General features: G+C 39.5%; 2 protein-coding genes across 4 annotated transcripts in view; one reads left to right on the plus strand and one right to left on the minus strand.

The window, feature by feature from the left end:
* The window catches only part of NLN (neurolysin), a 107231-nt gene extending 91952 nt beyond the window's left edge, over positions 1-15279 (minus strand). Inside the window, exon 1 of one of the 2 annotated variants that reach the window (XM_017537852.2) lies at positions 15056-15279. In XM_017537852.2, coding sequence (XP_017393341.1) covers positions 15056-15096 — 41 coding nt within the window. In that variant the 5' untranslated portion in view covers positions 15097-15279. Of the gene's footprint in view, positions 1-3070; positions 3117-15055 lie in introns of those variants that run through there. The other variant, XM_017537853.2, reaches the window with a different exon arrangement.
* A 42-nt stretch (positions 15280-15321) lies between these two features.
* Positions 15322-20085, plus strand: part of SGTB (small glutamine rich tetratricopeptide repeat containing beta) — a 50790-nt gene continuing 46026 nt past the window's right edge. For both annotated transcript variants that reach the window (XM_017537860.2, XM_017537861.2), the window contains exons 1-2: positions 15322-15550; positions 16658-16779. In XM_017537860.2, coding sequence (XP_017393349.1) covers positions 16680-16779 — 100 coding nt within the window. In that variant the 5' untranslated portion in view covers positions 15322-15550; positions 16658-16679. The remainder of the gene's footprint in view (positions 15551-16657; positions 16780-20085) is intronic.

Genomic DNA, 20085 nt, shown 5'->3' on the forward strand with positions numbered 1-20085 from the left:
TCTATAAATAAAGCAATGGGGAATGAAGAGGACAGTGCGTGCGACTCTGCCTTGGGGAGTCTAGGAAAGACTGCAATGAGGATGTAACTTCTAAACTGGCTGAGTCTTTCAAGATAGCTGTATGAGGTAAGGTGGGTACACAGGTTTAGTGGGGTGTGGAGGGAAGGTAGGTAAGGCTAAAATAGGTTAGACTAGACTGTGTGTCTTTTTAGTGACTTTCATAAATAAACCAATAAAGGAAACAAAAATGCTTTAATTGGTTTGGAAATTTCTGATGCACAATATATTAAGATGATGAACAGTTTGGGGCTTAAAGACAGTACTGAATATTGGTGGCTGCTAAGTCTTGCAAGAAATTCTGGGGCCATTCTTTTCTGTTTTCCATAACTGGAAAACAGTTTCTTCTTTATCTCTCATTCTGCACATACATCCACACAGACATAATCTTAGAACTCAGTTATTCTCTTTCATACTGTTTATATAAAATATTTTTTAAATCATTATTGGCTATTAATAAACAGCTAATAGAGTTGATCTGAATATTATACTTGTATTTTATTTCAATCAGGATTCATGGAAAGTCTTCTAAGTGTATTCTAGAAAATGTCATGCACAGTTATATCTAACTAAAAGTTCCTTAAGTTCAATGTGTCAGGATCTATATGTCAGTTAGTTATTTGTTCTATATAATCTGTATTAAAAAGTTTAAAAATAAATGATACTTATTTTGAAGATTGTTTTGGCCTTTTTTTTTTTTTAATCTGTAAGGCAAAAAGCCTATGTTTATAATTTAAGCCCCTATATAGTTCCTGATACTTAGTAAATATTTGTTGATGAAATTAAAATCCATGTGAATACTGAGCTTTATTACTAAGCTTGGCTGGAGATATACCAGCAAGGCTGGCTGATCTGCTTCCCCAGGTCAGGAGAGGAATAAAGACATTTTCCCTTGTAATTCTACTAAACGTAAGCTCTTGGGGAATGTGGTCCATGTCTTAGTCATTTTTGTATTTCTTGGCAAGTGTGGAAGAATGTGTTCAGCATATAACACATATGTTTTAAGTGTTCAATCAATGAGTATAGAAAAGTTATGAAAATCTAAATTTCTTTGTCCTAAAATGACCACTAAGTTCAGTCCTGGACACTAAGACAAATGATAAAGCAACCAAAAGAAGATGCTAAAACAACAACAGAGTTGTTGAAAAGTAATTATGTGAGAGACATATCATAAAGAGACTCTGAGTCATGGATTGGTAATCTACAACACATGCCAGTACACTTGAAAAGCAAAGTGCTACAATTTCACTGCTCTTGCCTCCACCTGCTGGTATAGGAAAGTAATGTTTTAGGTTGGGCAGAAATTGTTTAGCAGCAATAGAAAAATGCTAGGAAAATAGTGGGCTTTCAGAGTTCCCTTGCCAAGATAATACATACAAACTTCCTATAAACAACCATTCACGAAAATGTACACCATGAACTCAGATACAAGTATTTTGAGTATAGAGAAGAACTACCTTAAATATGGAGACATTCTGGCCTTTATTCTCAGTAGCCTCTAGTATCTGGTAAAGTCAAAAGCATTATGAGTTTTCTTTCATTGTCCAGTATCTTTTTTATACTGACAAAAATCGCATTTAAATTTGAGGACTAGAAAGACCATTACAACTTCAGTGGTCTAATCTTGCTCTTATACAGTATAAATATACTATTTATTTTGTAAACAGTGCCACATACATCCTTAACAGGTACAACTTCCACTAGCAGTAAAACTTAAAAGTAGAAATGATTACACAAAGGTGCCTATAGGAATGAACGACTTATTTTCAACTCTTGTTAAAAAATGCTCATAATCCATTTTTTTAAAAAGGTAATTTTATTTTAGATTTTGTACTGTGCTCGTTTCCAAATTGTATTATAAATAAAGGAAAAGGAACTCTTCAAAATTTTCTTTTTTAAGAGATGTGAATAAAATTTTTTGAACATTAGAAACTACTTAACGTCGTATGAAAAACTGTATGATGCTATAAATATTTGTAATATTTCTGCCACTGGCAAATAGAACATTTAGAAAAGGTTCATATTATAAAGTTGAACAAAAATCTCAGGTTCTAAAAAATAAGTAACAAAAGATAATTGATTAATTTTCTTCTAATTTTGTACATGACACAGCTGGCTTAATGATTACAGGTTCTAAACAAATTGATTATACACGAATTTGAAGAGGTTTCTTTTCTTAAATCCTATCCCTGGCTTATATAAAGCCACCTGAGACCACAGAGCATCTAAAATCAAGTGCTGCTTCATAAATGAAATTCAAGTGTTACTTGATTCATTATTAAAGGGACTATCCGCATACATGGAAAACCACAACTCAAACATTCCCCTTTTATTTTTCTCTAGAAACATGAATAAATTGCTTTTGACACACTTAATTGGTGTCTGGGGCATACTTTTCACAATTGAAGTCCTCAGTAAATTACTCAGGAGAGAGACTCTCCTCTTTCAGCAAATTATTTAATACTTAGGATTGTGTGTGTGTCATTTACACATGGATATTTCGTGGTGTAAATGATGATGCCTAGATCCTCATCTAAGGTCTGGCTAATAGCCAGTTTGCTTTTCTTTTTAAGACTGGTTCAGTCAAAAATAAATGTTTATCATTTTTACATGTGAAAATGGTATTGTCATTATGTTTTTGAAAAAAACATTTCACAAAGTGATCTACAGATTGAATGCAATCCCTATCAAAATACCAATGACATTCTTCACAGAAATAGAAAAATAATCTCAAAATTCGTATGAAACCACAAAAGGCTTCAAATAACCAAAGTGCTTTCGAGCAAAAATAATAAAGCTGGAGGTATCATATTACCCGACTTCAAAATATATTACAAAGGCTGGGCACAGTGGCTCATGCCTGTAATCCCAGCATTTTGAGAGGCCAAGGTGGGCAGATCACTTGAGGTTAGGAGTTCAAGACCAGCCTGGCCAACTGGTGAAACTCTATCTCTACTAAAAATACAAAATTAGCCGGATGTGGTGGCACACGCCTGTAATCCCAGTTACTTACTTGGGTGGCTGAAGCAGGAGAATCTCTTGTACCCGGGAGGGAGAGGTTGCAGTGAGCCAAAATCGTGCCACTGCACTCCAGCCTAGGCGACAGAGTGAGAATCCATCTCAAAAAAAAAAAAAAAAAAAAAAAAACACATATAAAATATATATATATATATATATATATATATATATATATATATATATATATATATTCTAAAGCTCTAGTAACCAAACAGCATGGTACTGTCATTAAAAACTTACACATAGTTGATGGAACAGCCTAGAAAGCCCGGAAATAAATCCACACATTTATGGCCAACCGATTTTTGACAAAGATGTCGGGAACACACAATGGAGAAAAGACAGTCTCCAGCGAACAATGTTGGGAAAACTGGAGATCCACATGCAGACGAATGAAATTAGGCCCTCATCTCATCCCATGTACAAAAATCACTGAAAATGGATTAAAGACATAAATATAAGATCCTAAACTGTGAAACTACTAGAAGAAAACTGTTAAAGTTTAAATGCTTGTCCCATGTGAAACTTGTGTTGAAACTGAATCCTCAGTGTAACAGTATTAAGAGGTAGAGCTGTTAAGAGATGATTGGGTCATGAGGGCTTTCCCTTCATAAATGGATTAATCCATTCATGAATTAGTAGGTGAATTAATGGATTAACGGGGATTAACAGGAGTGGGTTAGTTATCAGAAGAGTAGATCTGTCATAGGAGCCAGTTTGGTTCTCAGTGTGTCCCACTTGCCAGGTGATGTCCTCCACCATGTTATGACACACTGAGAAGACCCTCACCAGATGCAGCCCCTTGACCTTGTACTTCCCAGCTTCCAGAACTGTAAATAATAAATTTCTTTTCTTCATAAATTACCTAGCCTCAGTCATTCAATTACAGCAACAGAAAATGAACTAAGAAAATATATGGGAAAAGCTCCATAACAGTAGTGTGGGCAATGATTTTTTTTATATGACCCCAAAAGCAGAGTCAACAAAAGCAAATGTAGACAAATGGGATTACATCAAAATAATAAGCACAGCAAAGGAAACAATAAACAGAATGAAGAGACAACCTACAGAATGGGAGAAAATATTTGCAAACTATACATCCGATAAGGGGTTAACATCCAAAATATATAAGTAACTCAATAAACTCAACAGCAAGAAAACAACCCCATTAAAAAATGGGCAAAGAACTCGAATAGACATTTCACAAAAGATGACATATAAATGGCGAATAGGTATATGGAAAAAAGTGCTCAGCATCAACATTAGGAAAATGCAAATTAAAACCACAATGAGACATCATCTCACACCTGTTAAAATAGCTATTATGGAAAAGGCCAAAGATAGCAAGTCTTTGGTGGAGAAAGGGAACCCTCACACACTGTTCGTAGGAATATGAATTCATACAGCCATTACAGAAAACAATATGGAGGTTTCTCAAAATATTAAAAATAGAACTATAAAATCTAACAATCCCACTACTGGGTATACATCTTTAAGAAATGAAATGAGTATATATAAGAGATATCTGCACTCTCACGCTTGCTACATATTATTCACAATAGATAAGATATGGAATCAAGTTTCTATCAGCTGACAAATGAATATAGAAAATGTGGTATACATACACAATGAAATATTATTCAGCCATAAAAAAGGAAATCCTGTCATTTTTGACAACATGGATGAACCTGGTGAGCACTATTAACTGAAATAAGCCAGCCAGAGAAAGACACATATTGCCTGATCTCACTTGTATGTAGAATGTAAAAAAGTTGATCTCATAGAAGTACTATAGAAAGTAGAATTGGTCAGGTGTGGTGGCTCATGTCTGTAATTCCAGCACTTTGGGAGGCAGAGGTGGGCAGATCACCTGAGGTCAAGAGTGTGAGACCAGCCTGGCCAACATGGTGAAACCCTGTCTCTACCAAAAATGCAAAAATTAGCTTGGTGTGGTGGTGTGTGTCTGTGATCCCAGCTATTTAGGAGGCTGAGGCAGGAGAATCGCTTGAACCTGGGAGTCAGAGGGAAAAAAAAGGTAGAATGGTGGTTACCAGGAGCTGGGGTGATTGTGAGTGTGAGGAGGGAGTTGAAAAGATGCTGGTCAAGAAATACAAAATTTCAATTAGATAGGAAGAATGAGTTCAAAAGATCTATTGCACTACACGAGGATTATAGTTAATAATATATTGTATTTTTTTCTTTATTTCATTTTTGAAACAGGATCTTGCTCTGCTGCCCAGGCTGGAGTGCAGTGGTGCAATCATGACTCACTGCAACCTTTGCCTCCTGGGCTTAATCAATCCTCTCACTTCAGCCTCCACTGAAGTGTGCCACTACATCTGGCTTTTTACATTTTTTGTAGAGATGGAGTCTCACTATGTTGCCCAGGCTGGTCTTGAACTCGCGAGCTCAAGTGATCTGTTCACCTTGGCTTCCCAAGGTGCTGGGATTACAGGTGTGAGCCACCGTGCCCAGCCGGCCTTTTAACAAATAATCAAAATAAGAAACAGCCCTATGAAGTCTACTTCTGCATTTACTACATATGTAGTGTTCTTGAGGCTATGATTCATTGCATTACTCAATTTCCCCTGTGCAATGGATCCATATGATAAATTTATCTCACAAACAGTATCAGAAAAATCTTTGTTCATCACAATTCTTAACAATGTTTTTCCTTTGCCTTTACTGCCAAAAAGCTCATAGTGAAATTCCACACCTAATGAAAGCAACTAGACTAATTCTAAGGTTCCTTCTATTTTTTGGCCTAACATTCTTTGCTCTTTACATTATTTCATATATATGTGTATATACGTACACACACATGTGTATATATATGTACACACATGTATATAATATATATATATTTTTTTAGGTAAGCAGTCACAAATTAATTTTCGTAGAAAATGGAGTATAAAATAAATGTCAGCAAATAATACCAACCTAAGTGCCTTGCAAACAGAATCTAAATTTTCTTTATATACCTGTCTTTGTAATATTTAGCATAGTCTCCTGCATATAGTACTCAGTTATTATTTATGGCATGAGTGAATGATGATTTGAAGCTTATATATAAGCTCCTCATATGGTTTCAATCAGCTGTATTCCACTACATACCATTTCTATAACTTTACACTTTTCAGTTCACTAAAAGCATTTTTGATGAGCAGTTATACAACTTACTGAGTATCTTTGGGCCCCTTTTGTCATTCTAAGAAAGTTTTTCATGTTTTTACTTCCCTTCAGCTACTTCCATGCAGTTAGGAGAGCATAGTACTTATGGCACAGAGTGCTAGATTTTTATAGCAGGCACGAAATGCATTCCAGGATATGAATTTGCGATCATGGCTTCTTTGGATTCTGCTGGGTACTTTATCCACCAGGTAGGGAAAGCTGCATTATCATTTCTTTCTTGGTCTGACCAAGAAGTATGCCCTGTCCAGTGACTGTACTCCCCAGTTCCAAGTAACTCCCAAGTCATCCATGTCCAGAGTCTGACTTCTGTGTCATAAGCTGATACCAGGCCCACCCAAGGGAAGCTTGCCTTCTGTTCTTCCAGCTTGGCTGCTTCTGACCCAGTATTTCAGAGATTAGCACCTCTGTTGATTTTTTCATATCCAGGCCAACTTATCAGAAGAGCTTTGCTCCCAGCATATGAATTAATAAGAGTATTACTCTCCAGACCTACCAAGTGACTGAATGTTCCCCGTCATGACAATGAAATATTAAAAGGCATGCCCTGTGTTTTATTTGTTATTTTTCTTTTTTAAAGATATGGTCTCATTCTGTTGCCCAGGCTGGACCACAGGTGCATGCCACCATGCCTGGCTAATTTTGTTGCTTGTTTGTTTGTTGGTAGAGATGGGAGTCTCACTTTGTTGCCCAGGCTGGTCTTGAACTCCTGGGTTCAAGCAATCCTCCTGTCTCAGCTTCCTAAAGTGTTGGGATTACAGGTGTGAGCCACCATGCCTGGCTAATGCCTTTTAATATATGGCTTCTCCTTTACCTCATACTGTAATATATACTCAACATTCTTGTGTATTTGCTGGTTAAGTATAGCCCTGACAGTTAGTTTATCTCACAAATTACTCAACTCTGTAATTCTGGCTTCTTTTTTTTTTTTTTTTTTTTTTTTTTTTTTGAGACAGAGTCTTGCTCTGTCAAACAGGCTGGAATACAGTGGCATGAACATAGCTCAGTGCAGTCTTGACCTCCAGGGCTGAAGCAATTCTACTTCAGCCTCCCAAGTAGCTAGGACTACAGGCGCATGCTACCATGCCTACATGGTAGCATGTTTTTGTGTATTTTTTGTAAAGAGAGGGCTTTGCCATGCTGCCCAAGCTGATCTCGGGCTCCTGCGCTCAAGTGATCCACCTGTTTCAGCCTCCCAAAGTGCTGAGATTACAGGGGTAAACCACTGTGCCCAGCCAATTCTGTAATTTTTTGATAATACAACTAGGTCTATTTTTCTTCTGTAAATAACTTTGGTATAAAACAACTAGATCTAAATTGGCTTACCTAACGTAGACATAGGGAAATGGTTTTTTGCATGAAAAAAATTGCAACCAGCTACTTCATATAGGGCTTGAAATATCTACTTTCTACGGAAAATACCTATAATTGTCACTATCAAAATAATAAACCTAGGCCTATACTCCCTAGATACCAGTAGTGAACACTGAATTTTCAGTTGTTATTAATAATGACATATTTTCATTCATCCATTCAATGAATATATTTATTTAGCATCCATTATGTAATGACCATGTTAAGTAGTGGAGGTACAGAAATGAATAACAAAAAATTGGCTGCTGATTTCAGAACACTTGTCATCTAGTGATGAAGACAAACACTATTAATAATAATGTTTACACTATGGAAATATTAATACAGGATTCAGAAGGAAATAATTTAGTAGGGGTCTGGTAACTTCACCCTCAGTACAAAGCTAGATGATATTGATAGTACTTTTCACAATCTATTTTAGAGTTTGTTTACTTTTTGACCCCCTTAGAGTGAGGGGAAAAACCCGTGAGGACAGAAGTTGTTTCTGTCTTGTCCATAGCTGTATTCCAGAGTTTAGCTCAATGGCTCATACAGATTAAATATACATATATTTTTTGGAGACAGAGTCTTCCTCTGTCACATAGGCTGGAGTGCAGTGGCATGATCATGGCTCACTGCAGCTTCAACCTCCCAGGCTCAAACAATCCTCCCACCTCAGCCTTCAAAGTAGCTGGGACCATAGGTGAATGTCACTACACTCCACTAATTTTTTAAATGTTTTGTAGATACAGGGTATCCCTATTTGCCCAGGCTGGTGTCAAACTTCTGAGCTCAAGCAATGCTCCTGCCTCAGCCTCCCAAAGTGTTCAGATTACAGGCGTGAGCCACCATGCCTAACCATATTTTTTGAATATTGGAAAACAAGTGAACAATATCTAGAATATATAAATACTGTAGAGCTTAAATTCAGTATCAATAGGAAAATGGGCAAAAGACATGAAGAGGCATAAAATACAAAAGGCAAAGAAACAAGAAAGCATGTTCAAAGTCAGTAGTAAACACTGAAATATATATAAAAGCCAAGTAATGCCATTTTACAACCACTGGACTGGCAAAAGGCCTGACAACACCAAGAACTGCTGAGGACAGTGGATCAATGGCTACTCATGAATACCATATGGAGAGAAGAAGCAAATTAGTATAACCACTTTGAAAAAAGAACTGGGCATTATTTGGCATAGTTGAAAATGTACATCTTACAACCTAGTAATTTTTCTCTTAAATTCATACTCTCACACATGTATCAGGAGACATTATAAGGATATTCATAGCAATATTGCTTGTAATAGCAAGAAAATGGAAACCCAAATAATCATTGACAAAATAAATAGGAAATTTTTGTAATAGTCACACAATGAAATATCTTAAAACAGTAAAAATGAACCACAGCCATGTGAAACTAGTTTCATTATGCAAAACTAAATCATACGTTGTTTAGGGAAATAAACATTTGTAACATTTATAAAGAAAAGAGGACAATGATTACAAATTTCAAGATTGTGGTTATCTCTGGTATAAGGAAAGGGATATGGTTAGAGAGGGGCACTGGAGGAACTTCAAAGGTACTAGAAATATCATTTTATATATATATTTTTCATACTAGAAATATCATTTTATATATAGATACATTTTTGATCCTTTTAATCACATCTACATATGTATATGCATTATATTTTTGTGTATATTTCATAATAACTCTTAAGATAAATGAGTAAGTATTAGGCTCTGGAAGTGGGAGGGAAAGAAAAGAATGTTCCAAATAAGGGATCAGCTTGTGTTAATTTAAGGCCAGGAGATAAGGACATAAACTCTCTGGCTGAAGTACTGAGTTCACTGAATGAGAGGGGAAGCTGGGAGAGGTACGCAGGGGTCAGACTGTATACGGATTCCTAAACCATATGAGAGTTTTGATTCTTTAGTGAAAAGAAAAATTTTAAACTGAAGTATGACATGTCACACTGTACTTCCTAAAGATCTCTATTTTCATAGGGAAAATATGGATCTAAAGGTATGTATTAATCAAATTGTATACATCCCCAAAAGGATTATATTGTAGCTATTTATATTATAGAGGATGTATTATATTAAAAATTATAAAGGCATAAAAATATCATATTTGTAAAAATAAAGTCTGTTCATAGAAGAAATTTTGAAAGCTGTTAATAATTGGCTGTTCTGGATGTATGGATTATGTATATGTTTAATATTTTCTTTTGCTTGTCATTATTTGCTAAATTTTCAATAATGAACATGCATTGCTGTCATCATTTAAATAAAACCAAAGTCTGTTTTAGGCCAGGTGTAGTGGCCCAGGCTTATAATACCAGCACTTTGGGAGGCTGAGGTGGGCAGATCACTTGAGATCAGGAGTTTAAGACCAGCCAGGCCAACATGGTGAAACCCTACTTCTACTAAAAGTAAAAAAAATTAGTCAGACGTGGTGGTGGGCACCTGTAATCCCAGCCACTTGGGAGCATGAGGCAGGATAATTGTTTGAACCCGGGAGGCAGAGATGTTGCAGTAGGCTGAGATTGTGCCACTGCATCCCAGCCTGGGCAACAGAGCGAGACTGTCTTAAAAAAACAAAAGCCAAAAAACAAACCAAGCTGTCTTTTTTAATTGAAAGAGGAAACTAGGCTATTATAGCTGTTGTTTCAGCTAAATATTGTTGAGTCAACCTTCTCACTTGTTTATTTGACCATGTCACTCATCCTCATGTTCTATAATATACATTGGACTTTGCTTTGCTCACATGCTGTGTAATCTGACTGAGGTAGGAAGAGGAATTCTCCTGGTTTGCTACGGCAAGATAGTTGCTGGTTTTTGTTTTCGTTTTTTAAGCCTGAGATATTATTTAAACTAGTTTTTTTCATCTTACAATGTAATAAACCTGGGCCAGGCATAATGGCACACACCTGTAATCTCAGCACTTTTAGAGGCTGAGATGGGAGGATCACTTGAGGCCAGGAATTCTAGACCAGCCTCGGCAACATAGCAAGATCCTATCTCTACAAACAATTTTTTAAAATTAGCTGGGCATGGTGGTGAGCACCTACAGTGCCAGCTACTCAGGAGGTTAAGGCGGAGAGGATTATTCGAAATCAGAGTTTGAGATTGCAGTGAGCCATGATCACGCCCCACTGAACTTCAGCCTGGATGACAGAGTGAGACGCTGTCTCTAAAATAAATACATTCATTCATACATACATATATACATAAGTAACTTGAAAGAGGTCCAAGGGTGTAATTTTTTTTAAGATCACAAAGTGAATTGGACAGCAACTATAATCCAAACTCCAGATTCTCAGTCCACTTATTCCCACGAAATAGCCTGAACACCCCCATCAATAATCCTGGCTGCCAAGCTGGGCTTGGGAAGCGGGTATAGCAGTTCTGCCAACAAGAAAACCCAAGGGAAACTATGGCAAAAGCCTAGTTACTCCCATAACACTAAAATAAATTCCTAAGTGTCAGAGGAAACAGGAAAAACAGAGGGTCCTCCATGTTGTCTAATATGAACTCTTTTAGAGATACTGATTTTAAAACAGAGCAGATTCTGGGATTAAGTCATGGAAGCCCTGGGTTAAGGACTACTGTATATGATGGTTAACTGCAAGATATACTCTTATGTAACAAAATAGTTAATATATTTATGGTAGCTTCTAACAAGATAATAATTTTTTGGCTATTAGTATATTTATTTTCTTCCATGCATAAACAAAGAATCTAATACCACATATCAGCGGTTCTCAAAATGTAGTCCACAAACCTTAAAGGTAGAGGTATGGGGAGGGGTTACTGAGACCCTTTTGAAGAGTCTGTGAGGTTAAAAATCTTTCATAATAATACTAAGACATTATCTTTTTTGCTTTGTGAACATTTGCACTGATGGTGAAAAGCGACGGTGGATAACATTGTTGGTACTTTAGCACAAATTGAGGCAATAGTACCAAACTGTACTAGTAGCTGTATTTTTCATTGCCATGTACTCAAGCTAAAAATAATGTCAATTTCATTTTAGAATATCTGTAATGAAATGGTAAAAAGTATGGATTTTATTAAATCTCTACCCTTGACTTTTATGTGCCCAAGAACACACAAAGCATTTCTGCTATGTACTTGAGCATGAGTTGTCCAGAGGATTTGGTTGCCCACATCAAAAGCGCTTGTGCAACTGATTGAACCTTGAGGTGAAATCACTTTTTTTCATAGAACACCATTTTTGCCAGAAAAAAACTAATGACAGACAAATCCCGGGTTATTCAGACTTAAGTATGTGGCAGAAATTCTGTCAAAAATGTAACAAAGTGAGATTGTCATTTCAAGTAAAACAACTGACAGTTTGTGTTGCCAATGATATAATTCTAGCTTTCAAGTGAAAACTAGAATTTTGGAAAATCCTATCTGCCACTGTGAACTTGATAGCTTCTCAATACTTGAAGAAGTTTCTGATGAAATGGAAAGACATTAAGGAAAGTGATTGTTTGATACTGTGTAATGAAATCTGTCAGCACGAGGAAGAACTGTGTAACAGCGGACCACTAAAATTTCCAAAGGACTTATGCTTAATATTTAAAAAATCAGGCATGGATAAAAAATCCATTCAAAGTGTAAGGTACACCAATGGATATTAATCTAACAGTGTGAAAAAAGTACTGATATAGCTTCAGATTCTATTTTGTAACTAACCCTTAAGCTACCATTTGTCAAACTTTGATGTGATATCAAAGAATATCCATGATTATCTTTAAAAAGCTATTAAAATTTTCTTCTTTCCAAGTTCATATGATTGTGAGGTGGGATTTTCTTCATCTTCTTAAACCAAAATGAAAATGCCCATCGATGATAGACTGGACAGAGAAAATGTGGTACATATACACCATGGAATATTATGCAGCCATCAAAAATGATGAGTTCGTGTCCTTTGTAGGGACATGGATGAACCTGGAAACCATCATTCTCGGCAAACTGACACAAGAGCAGAAAATCAAACACCGCATGTTCTCACTCATAGGCGGGTGTTGAACAATGAGAACACATGGACACAGGGAGGGGAGCACTACACACTGGGGTCTGCTGGGGGGAAATGGGGGAGGGACGTGGGGGTGGGGAGGTGGGGAGGTGGGGAGAGATAGCGTGGGGGGAAATGCCAGTATAGGTGAAGGGGAGGAAGGCACCAAATCACACTGCCATGTGTGTACCTATGCAACAACCTTGCATGTTCTTCACATGTACCCCAAAACCTAAAATGCAATGAAAAAAATAAATTAAAAAAAAAAAATGAAACAGTGCAGCATATTAAATGGAGAAGCAGATGTAAGAATCCAGTTACCTTCTATTATGTCACACATTAGTTTTGTAAAAATGCAAAACAATGCCACTCCTAGGATGACTGTTATCAAAACCAAGAAATAATTGCTGATGACCATGTGGAGATATTGGAATCCTTGAGTATTGCCAACGGGAATGTAAAACTGGCACAGCCACTGAAGGAAACAGTATGGTTTCAAAAACTAAACGTAATACTATCCTATGACTCAGCAATTTTCACTTCTAGGTATATACAGTATCACAAAGAATTTAAAAGCAGGGATTCAAACGGATATGTGCACATTAATAATCATAGTAGCAGTATTCACAATAGTTAAAAAGTGGAAGCAGCCCAAATGCCCACTGACAAATTAAACAAAATGTGGTATATACATAAATGAAATATTATTCAGTTTTAAAAAGGAAATCCTGACACATGCTTCAACACGAACAAACCTTAAAAATACTATACTAAATAAACCAGACGCAAAAGGACAAATGTTGTATAATTCCACTTATATAAGGGACCTGAAATAGTCAAATTCATAGAGAAAAAATAATGGTTAACCAGGGCTTGGGAGAGGAGGTAATGGGCAGTTATTGTGTAATAGGTACAGGGTTTCAGTTTGGGATGATGACAAAGTTCTGGAGATGGACAGTGGTGTTGGCTGTACCTCTGAATTGTACACTTAAAAATTATTAAAATGGTAAGTTTTGTTATACCTTACCACAATTTTAAAAAGAAAAAAAAATCCCACAATTGTACTCTTCTCACTGATGGGGGGGTAGGGTTTCGAAAACAATTATTTTTCATTAAAAGCATTATTTATACATGTAGTCCATTTATTACTGTTTTGTAAATTAGCAACTACTTTAAAATTTTTCCAGCTTTAATGTCTAATATGGTAAATATGGACAGATACACCATACAGCCAGAAGCTCTTAGGTCCTCGGTAACTTTTGAGACGTAAAGGGTCCTGAGACTAAAAAGTTTGAGAATTGGTCTTATATGAAGATTTATTCCCTCTTCTCACACCTGCATTATGTGAAGATCTTCATTTCTTGGTATAGCTTCATTTGACAGCAATATCCCTTGCAGCCTGGAGACTAGCAAAAAACGACAGGCTGAAATATGGTCACAAATCATCACATTAACTCTTTGTAATTACAACTGTCGCCTGCCTGCTCCCTAACTCTATGCACTGAGCAACACAAAGCTCCCACATAGATGAGTGGTAATGATCAAGAGTGAACTGTAGAAAGCTCAGATGCTGACATGTTAGAAAGTAGTTTTGTTGATCGCTAACAAGAAGCGCACATTTCCTTTTCTCTGTTGAATCTTCATTTGGATTTACAGTTCTGGGCAGATTTGGAAACGGGGATAGAGGCGGCATTGTTTCCAAAATCCAGCACATCCGTGCAAAGAATTTAATACCCTCACCATCTTGCTACTGGTCTCTTGCAGCGGGGTGTGGTTAGAGGGTTAGGAAGCAATCCAAAGCAGCAGCTCAGGCTGCCCAAAGCCGTGTCCAAGCAATCATTTTCTCTATTTTGGGCCAAGTCATTTTGCCCCGGCAAGAGGCAGAATGTTTGCTTTGTGGGGAGGAGGAAAATAAAAAGGAAGTTAGAGAGCATGGACGGAAATAAGCAACAAAACCAAAGAGGTTTCCTGTGGGGTGGATGTAAACGATTGGAATGCTAATGATGGGCGCGAGGGGCAAACGAAATTGTTCTGAGTCCACAGCTGCGGCACTTTTAATGACAGGTCTGCAGTTCAGCATGGAGGGCAAACATGAAATGATTTTCTTAGCCAGACTATCCGCATTCATTTTGGGCCGCGTCTGTGACCAGCCTCGCTGACTGCGGCTGAGGCAGTCCCAAACAAAGGGGAATGGACGTCCTCCCGAGGGAGCGGAGGCGGGAAAGGAGGCCCCAGGTGGCCGCGCCAGGTGTCCCCTCGGGGTCCACCTTGCAAGCTGAGGGGAGGGTGTGTCCCAGGAGCGTCCGAGCGGCGCGGCCGGGAAGCGCTGGGTCGGGGCGCCCAGCACCACCCGGCGGAGGACCCCGCCCTGCCCGCGGCCCAGGTTAACCCGCGCACTGGAGGTACCTGCGGAGCCTTCGCACAGCCAAAAGGCACGGGGCGATCATGGGAGCGCCGAGAGGCTGGCGGCGGCGGGCGCGTGGTCCTTCGGCGCAGGGCTGGGAGGCGGGCGGCAGCGCCGGGGCGCCCGGGAGTCACGAGTCGCCTAGCTGCAGAGGCCACAGCGGCGGTGGCGGCTTGGCCAGCGCCCTCCCACGTGCGGCAGCCCCACGCCGGCGGCCACCGGCCCCGCCCCGCGCCGCGCCGCGCCGCGCCCCGCCCCGCCCCGCCCCGGCCCACGCGTCCGGCCCCGCCCCAGGGGCGGTGCTGGCCAGACCCCGCCGCCGGAGCTAACGCACAGCCGGGTGGGCTCTGGGGGCGGCGTGGGGGCCGGGGAAGTTTGCGCGCCGCCGCTAGTGCTGCGTTCCCGAGCCGGGCTCCAGCCCCGAGGACCGGGGGTCAGGCGGGCCGGTCTACGGAACCCCACGGGGCCGCAGCCGTCATCTCAAATCCTTCTGCTTGGTAAGGGGGCTTCTCTGGCAAGGGTGCGCCTCCCGCTGTCCCGGACCGAGGCCCGTACCGGCTCCCGCTGCACTCCGGGCAGGGGCGAGGCGAGGCTGGGTACCCGAGGGAGGACGGGATGGAGGGGGAGCTCGATGCGCTCTGGGGAGAGGAAGGGGGAGAAGCCTGGACGAGGCTGGGCATCTCTTTCCCTCTTCGCACCCCTTTTACCCCCCATTCTGTTTTCACCTTCTGCCCAGGGGCCTTATTTAGTGCTTGTGACCCCGTGGCCTAGAGGCTGACATCGCTTTTAAAATAAGCACACAAATAATAAACATTATAGCGGCGGGTACCACACCCTGGCTTTGAATTAGGGAACCTGGGGAGCAGATGGATGATGCCATTTAGTGGAAATAAGCCATGAATGCCGGCTGGCCCTGCGCCACTGTTTGGATGCGATAGTATTCCATGTGAATGAACATGACCGGGAGCTTCCAGACTGTCCACGAGAGCACAGCCTCTGCAGGGAGCGCCGGTTGGCTTGTAGTATCCATCGACTTGGGCAGCGATTTCCTGACATGTCTGCTGATTGAATAGAAATGCCATTTTTATTAAGAACGACACTCACCAGTTGAACAACCTTTTGCAAATGTATTTCCTCATCAAATAACTCTCAACCTAATAAAGTAGGTAGAGTGTACATTATTAATACATTTTTTAGATCCCAGGAAATAGAGGAAGATGCTTGGTGTAGATCAGCTTCTAGTCAACCGTATGAAATGCTTCTCAACTTAGTACCGAGGCCTTTAGGGGATTTCTGTATGGTGAGACATACAGTGACAGTCTAAGCTTATTTTGTACATGTTTTGAAGACATTTTTACTTATTGTAAGATTTAACATACTTGTATACCACTGGGTATTAATGAAAATATGTAATAAATTACCTTCACAGTACTTCGTGTTCTCCTGACTCTTTAAAAAGAGAAAAGATGAGAGGTCATACAGTTTTGTGTTTTGTTTTTTACCTTTAATGCAGTTTATAACCCATACAATCTTTGTAATTTATGACTTCCCTGACTGATTCCTTAAAATTAACTTAGTTCAGTGTTTTCATTTTTCTTATCAAGGAAAAGTGTTTAAGCTTCTAAAATGTCATCTGTCAAGCACCTGGTTTATGCAGTTATTCGTTTCTTACGGGAACAAAGTCAGATGGATACTTACACCTCAGATGAACAAGAAAGTTTGGAAGGTAGGCATCTGCTCTTTATGTGCATTTATATTATAATTATAAATGAAGACTAAAATAGCTGTAAGCCCAACTTGATGATTTATTGTAACAAGATCAGTATATTTTCTTGATCTTTCGAGACAGGCCTAACTATAAGATTATCATATTTCCATTTTCTGAAGCTTGTTTTGTTTTCATTAATAACAAATTAAGAGGATTAATTTATTAAACAAATACTATATATCAGAAGTATGCTGTTCATATTATGGCAATTTTTTCTTCACAGCAACTGTTATGTTAGTATTACCCCCATTTAACAAGTGAGAAAATGAAACCAGGGCCAGGCTTTGTGGCTCATGCCCGTAATCCCAGCACTTTGGGAGGCAGAAGTGAGTAGATCATTTAGGGTCAGGAGTTCGAGACCAGGCTGGGCAACATGGAAAACCCTGTCTCTACTAAAAATACTAAAAGTAACCAGGCATGGTGGCACTTGCCTATAGTCCCAGCTACTCGGGAGGCTGAGACAGGCCTCCTCCAGTTTTTTTTAAACCAAGATGTTATGCCCTGCTATGTTTTGAACCCGGGAGGCAGAGACTGCAGTGAGCTGAGATCGCACCCCTGTACTCCAGCCTGGGCCACAAGGGAGACCCTGTCTCAAAAAAAAAAAAAAAAGAAAAATAAAATGAAGTCAAATAGCATAACATAACACAGCTGATATGTGACAAAGCTGAGATTTAAATCCTGGTTCTTACTCTGAAGATCTTGTTGTTTCCATTTCCTAATAGGAAAGCATCCAATTTAGAAATAATATATGAAAATACCTGAGTCATTGTAATAGCACCATGTAGAAGTCTAATAATTATACCGCTAGTGAGATCTGACCAGCACCTAATTTGGAACTTGAAATGAGAGCATTTCACCTGTGTTTTACGTTAACTTTAAATATTGCATTCAGGAATCTGCAAAGTTGAACAGGATATGGGTGATAGCATCGTGTGTTTCCCTGACACCATCTTTGTTCTTCATGTTTATGTATTATTAAGTTTAAATTCAGTACAACCATAACAAGGTAGAATTCTGCAGATGGGCTTGTGGCGGTTCAGTGAATCTGGTGTCCCTGTGGCCTAAAGACTATTATTTGTTTATTTATTTATTTTTAAGACTTTGTCTGGCTCTGTCACCCAGGCTGGAGTGTAGTGGCATGATCTCGGCTCACTGCAACCTCCACCTGCTGGGCTCAAGCGATCCTCCCACCTCAGCCTCCCAAGTAGCTGGGACTACAGGAGCACACCACCATGGCTGGCTAAGTTTTTCACGTTTTATAGAGACAGGGTTTCACTATGTTGCCCAGGCTGGTCTCGAACTCTGGGCTCAAGCGATCTACTCGCCTTGGCCTCCCAAAGTACTGGGATTACAGGCGTGAGTCACCCCTCCCAGCCCTAAAGTCTTAATTACTGCAATGAAGTGCATTTGGAAGAACTTAATAAATAACAGTACAGTTTAAATTTACCATCTTGAAACTGCTTCTCCTATAAAGCGGACACATCTATTAATTTCAGGAAGCACTTCCCTGTGAATATGCTTTTAGGAGGTAGAGATAAAAATTGGGCATTTGCTCTAAATCTGCTTACAGTCTGGCTAGATGATGTCTTTCCAGGTGGCAGAGAGAGGAGCAGGTCATGCACAGTTGGAGAACATTACAATCAGTCCATTTAATATTAAGGTCTTTTTTGTTCTCCTTGATGGTTAGACTCTGTGAAGATAAAGTTGATTGATTATCTAAGGAGAATGTTAGTTATGATTGCTCTGTAGCAAACAGATAAACGTAGTCATTTAAGAAAAGATGTTTCTTTTCTAATCAAAGGCAGCATAAAACTTTTAAGGGCCAGAAAGAAAATTGAGAGGTTTTTTTTTTTAAACCAAGATGGTATGCCCTATTTTTAGGATGGTATTCAGCCAAAAATATGTGCCTTCAGCTGTTTGTTATATATGGCAGTCAGAAAGGGTGCCAATTGTTTTTGACTGACCCCTATTTTTGACTCTGTGAGTCTAATTTAATTGAACATGAAATCATGTGGAGGTGTCTGCCCACCTTCTAGACATTTTTTAAAGCCTTGGGAAAGAAGCCTCAGTTCTAATACCAGCTTTACCACTACTGTGAAGCAATGTATCATCAGCTTTGTCTTACCATCAGATATGTCACCCACTCCTCTTAGCACTTTGGGAGGCAGAGGCAGGCGGATCACGAGGTCAAGAGATTGAGACCATCCTGGCCAACATAGTGAAACCCCATCTCTACTAAAAATACAAAAATTAGCTGGGCGTGGTGGTGAACGCCCATAGTTTTAGCTACTCAGGAGGCTGAGGCAGGAGAATCACTTGAACCTAGGAGGCGGAGGTTGCAGTGAGCTGAGATCGTGCCACTGCACTCCAATCTGGGCAACAGAGAGAGACTCCCTCTCTCAAAAAAAAATTGGCATCTGCTGACATTTGCTTCATTCCTTGACTCACTGTGGTTCCTGTTCACTGTCACTCCCTCTAGCACTACTCCTATTTAGATCTTGGCAATTGCAATATACTGATAGATGATTCTTTTAGTTCCCTGGCTCTCAGTTCTTGACCTCTTCCAGTGATCTCAAAGACTTGATCATATCCTAGATCAGTGTTCTCAACTCAGGGGTGATTGTGCAATATCTGGATACATTCTGATTGTCATCAACTGGGTGAAGGGGGTGGCTGGTATTATTGGCATCTAGCGAATGGGTGGAGGCCATGGATGCTGCTAATGCACAGGACAGCCCCTGACAAGAATAAAGTACCTGATCTAACATGTCAGTATGCAGAGATTGAGAAAGACTTCTGGAGACCTAATCATTACCAGAATTGCATTCCTCCCCTAATCTATCCCAAACATTTCACTTCCTGATCACTATTGCCTGTCTTTCCAAGCTCATTCCCTCTAGAATCCCTACTCCAGCAATTCCTTGACCCAACCAATACCTGCAATCTGTTCATCCCTCACCTTTTCCCCCATCTCTTCTTACTCCTCCTAAATTCCATGGTTGATCATTATAATCATTCCCTTGTACCTCCTTCCCTTTCTTGCAAAGCCCAACTTCGTTTAAATCCAACTCTCCACTTGCTCTGTATCCACCTACTCACACCCACTCTTGTAGCCATATATAAATGGAGCAAAACACACAACTTTGCTGACTAGTCCCACTTTAAATTCATGACTGTGAACTTAAAGCAGACCTTTAATGTTGTCTGGCAATCACACTTTCTGTTCCAAGTTCATTCGTACATTTATTTTCCTAGATGACCATT

Source organism: Cebus imitator, unplaced genomic scaffold (assembly GCF_001604975.1).
Source record: "Cebus imitator isolate Cc_AM_T3 unplaced genomic scaffold, Cebus_imitator-1.0 Scaffold107, whole genome shotgun sequence".
Taxonomy (NCBI): Eukaryota; Metazoa; Chordata; class Mammalia; order Primates; family Cebidae; genus Cebus; species Cebus imitator.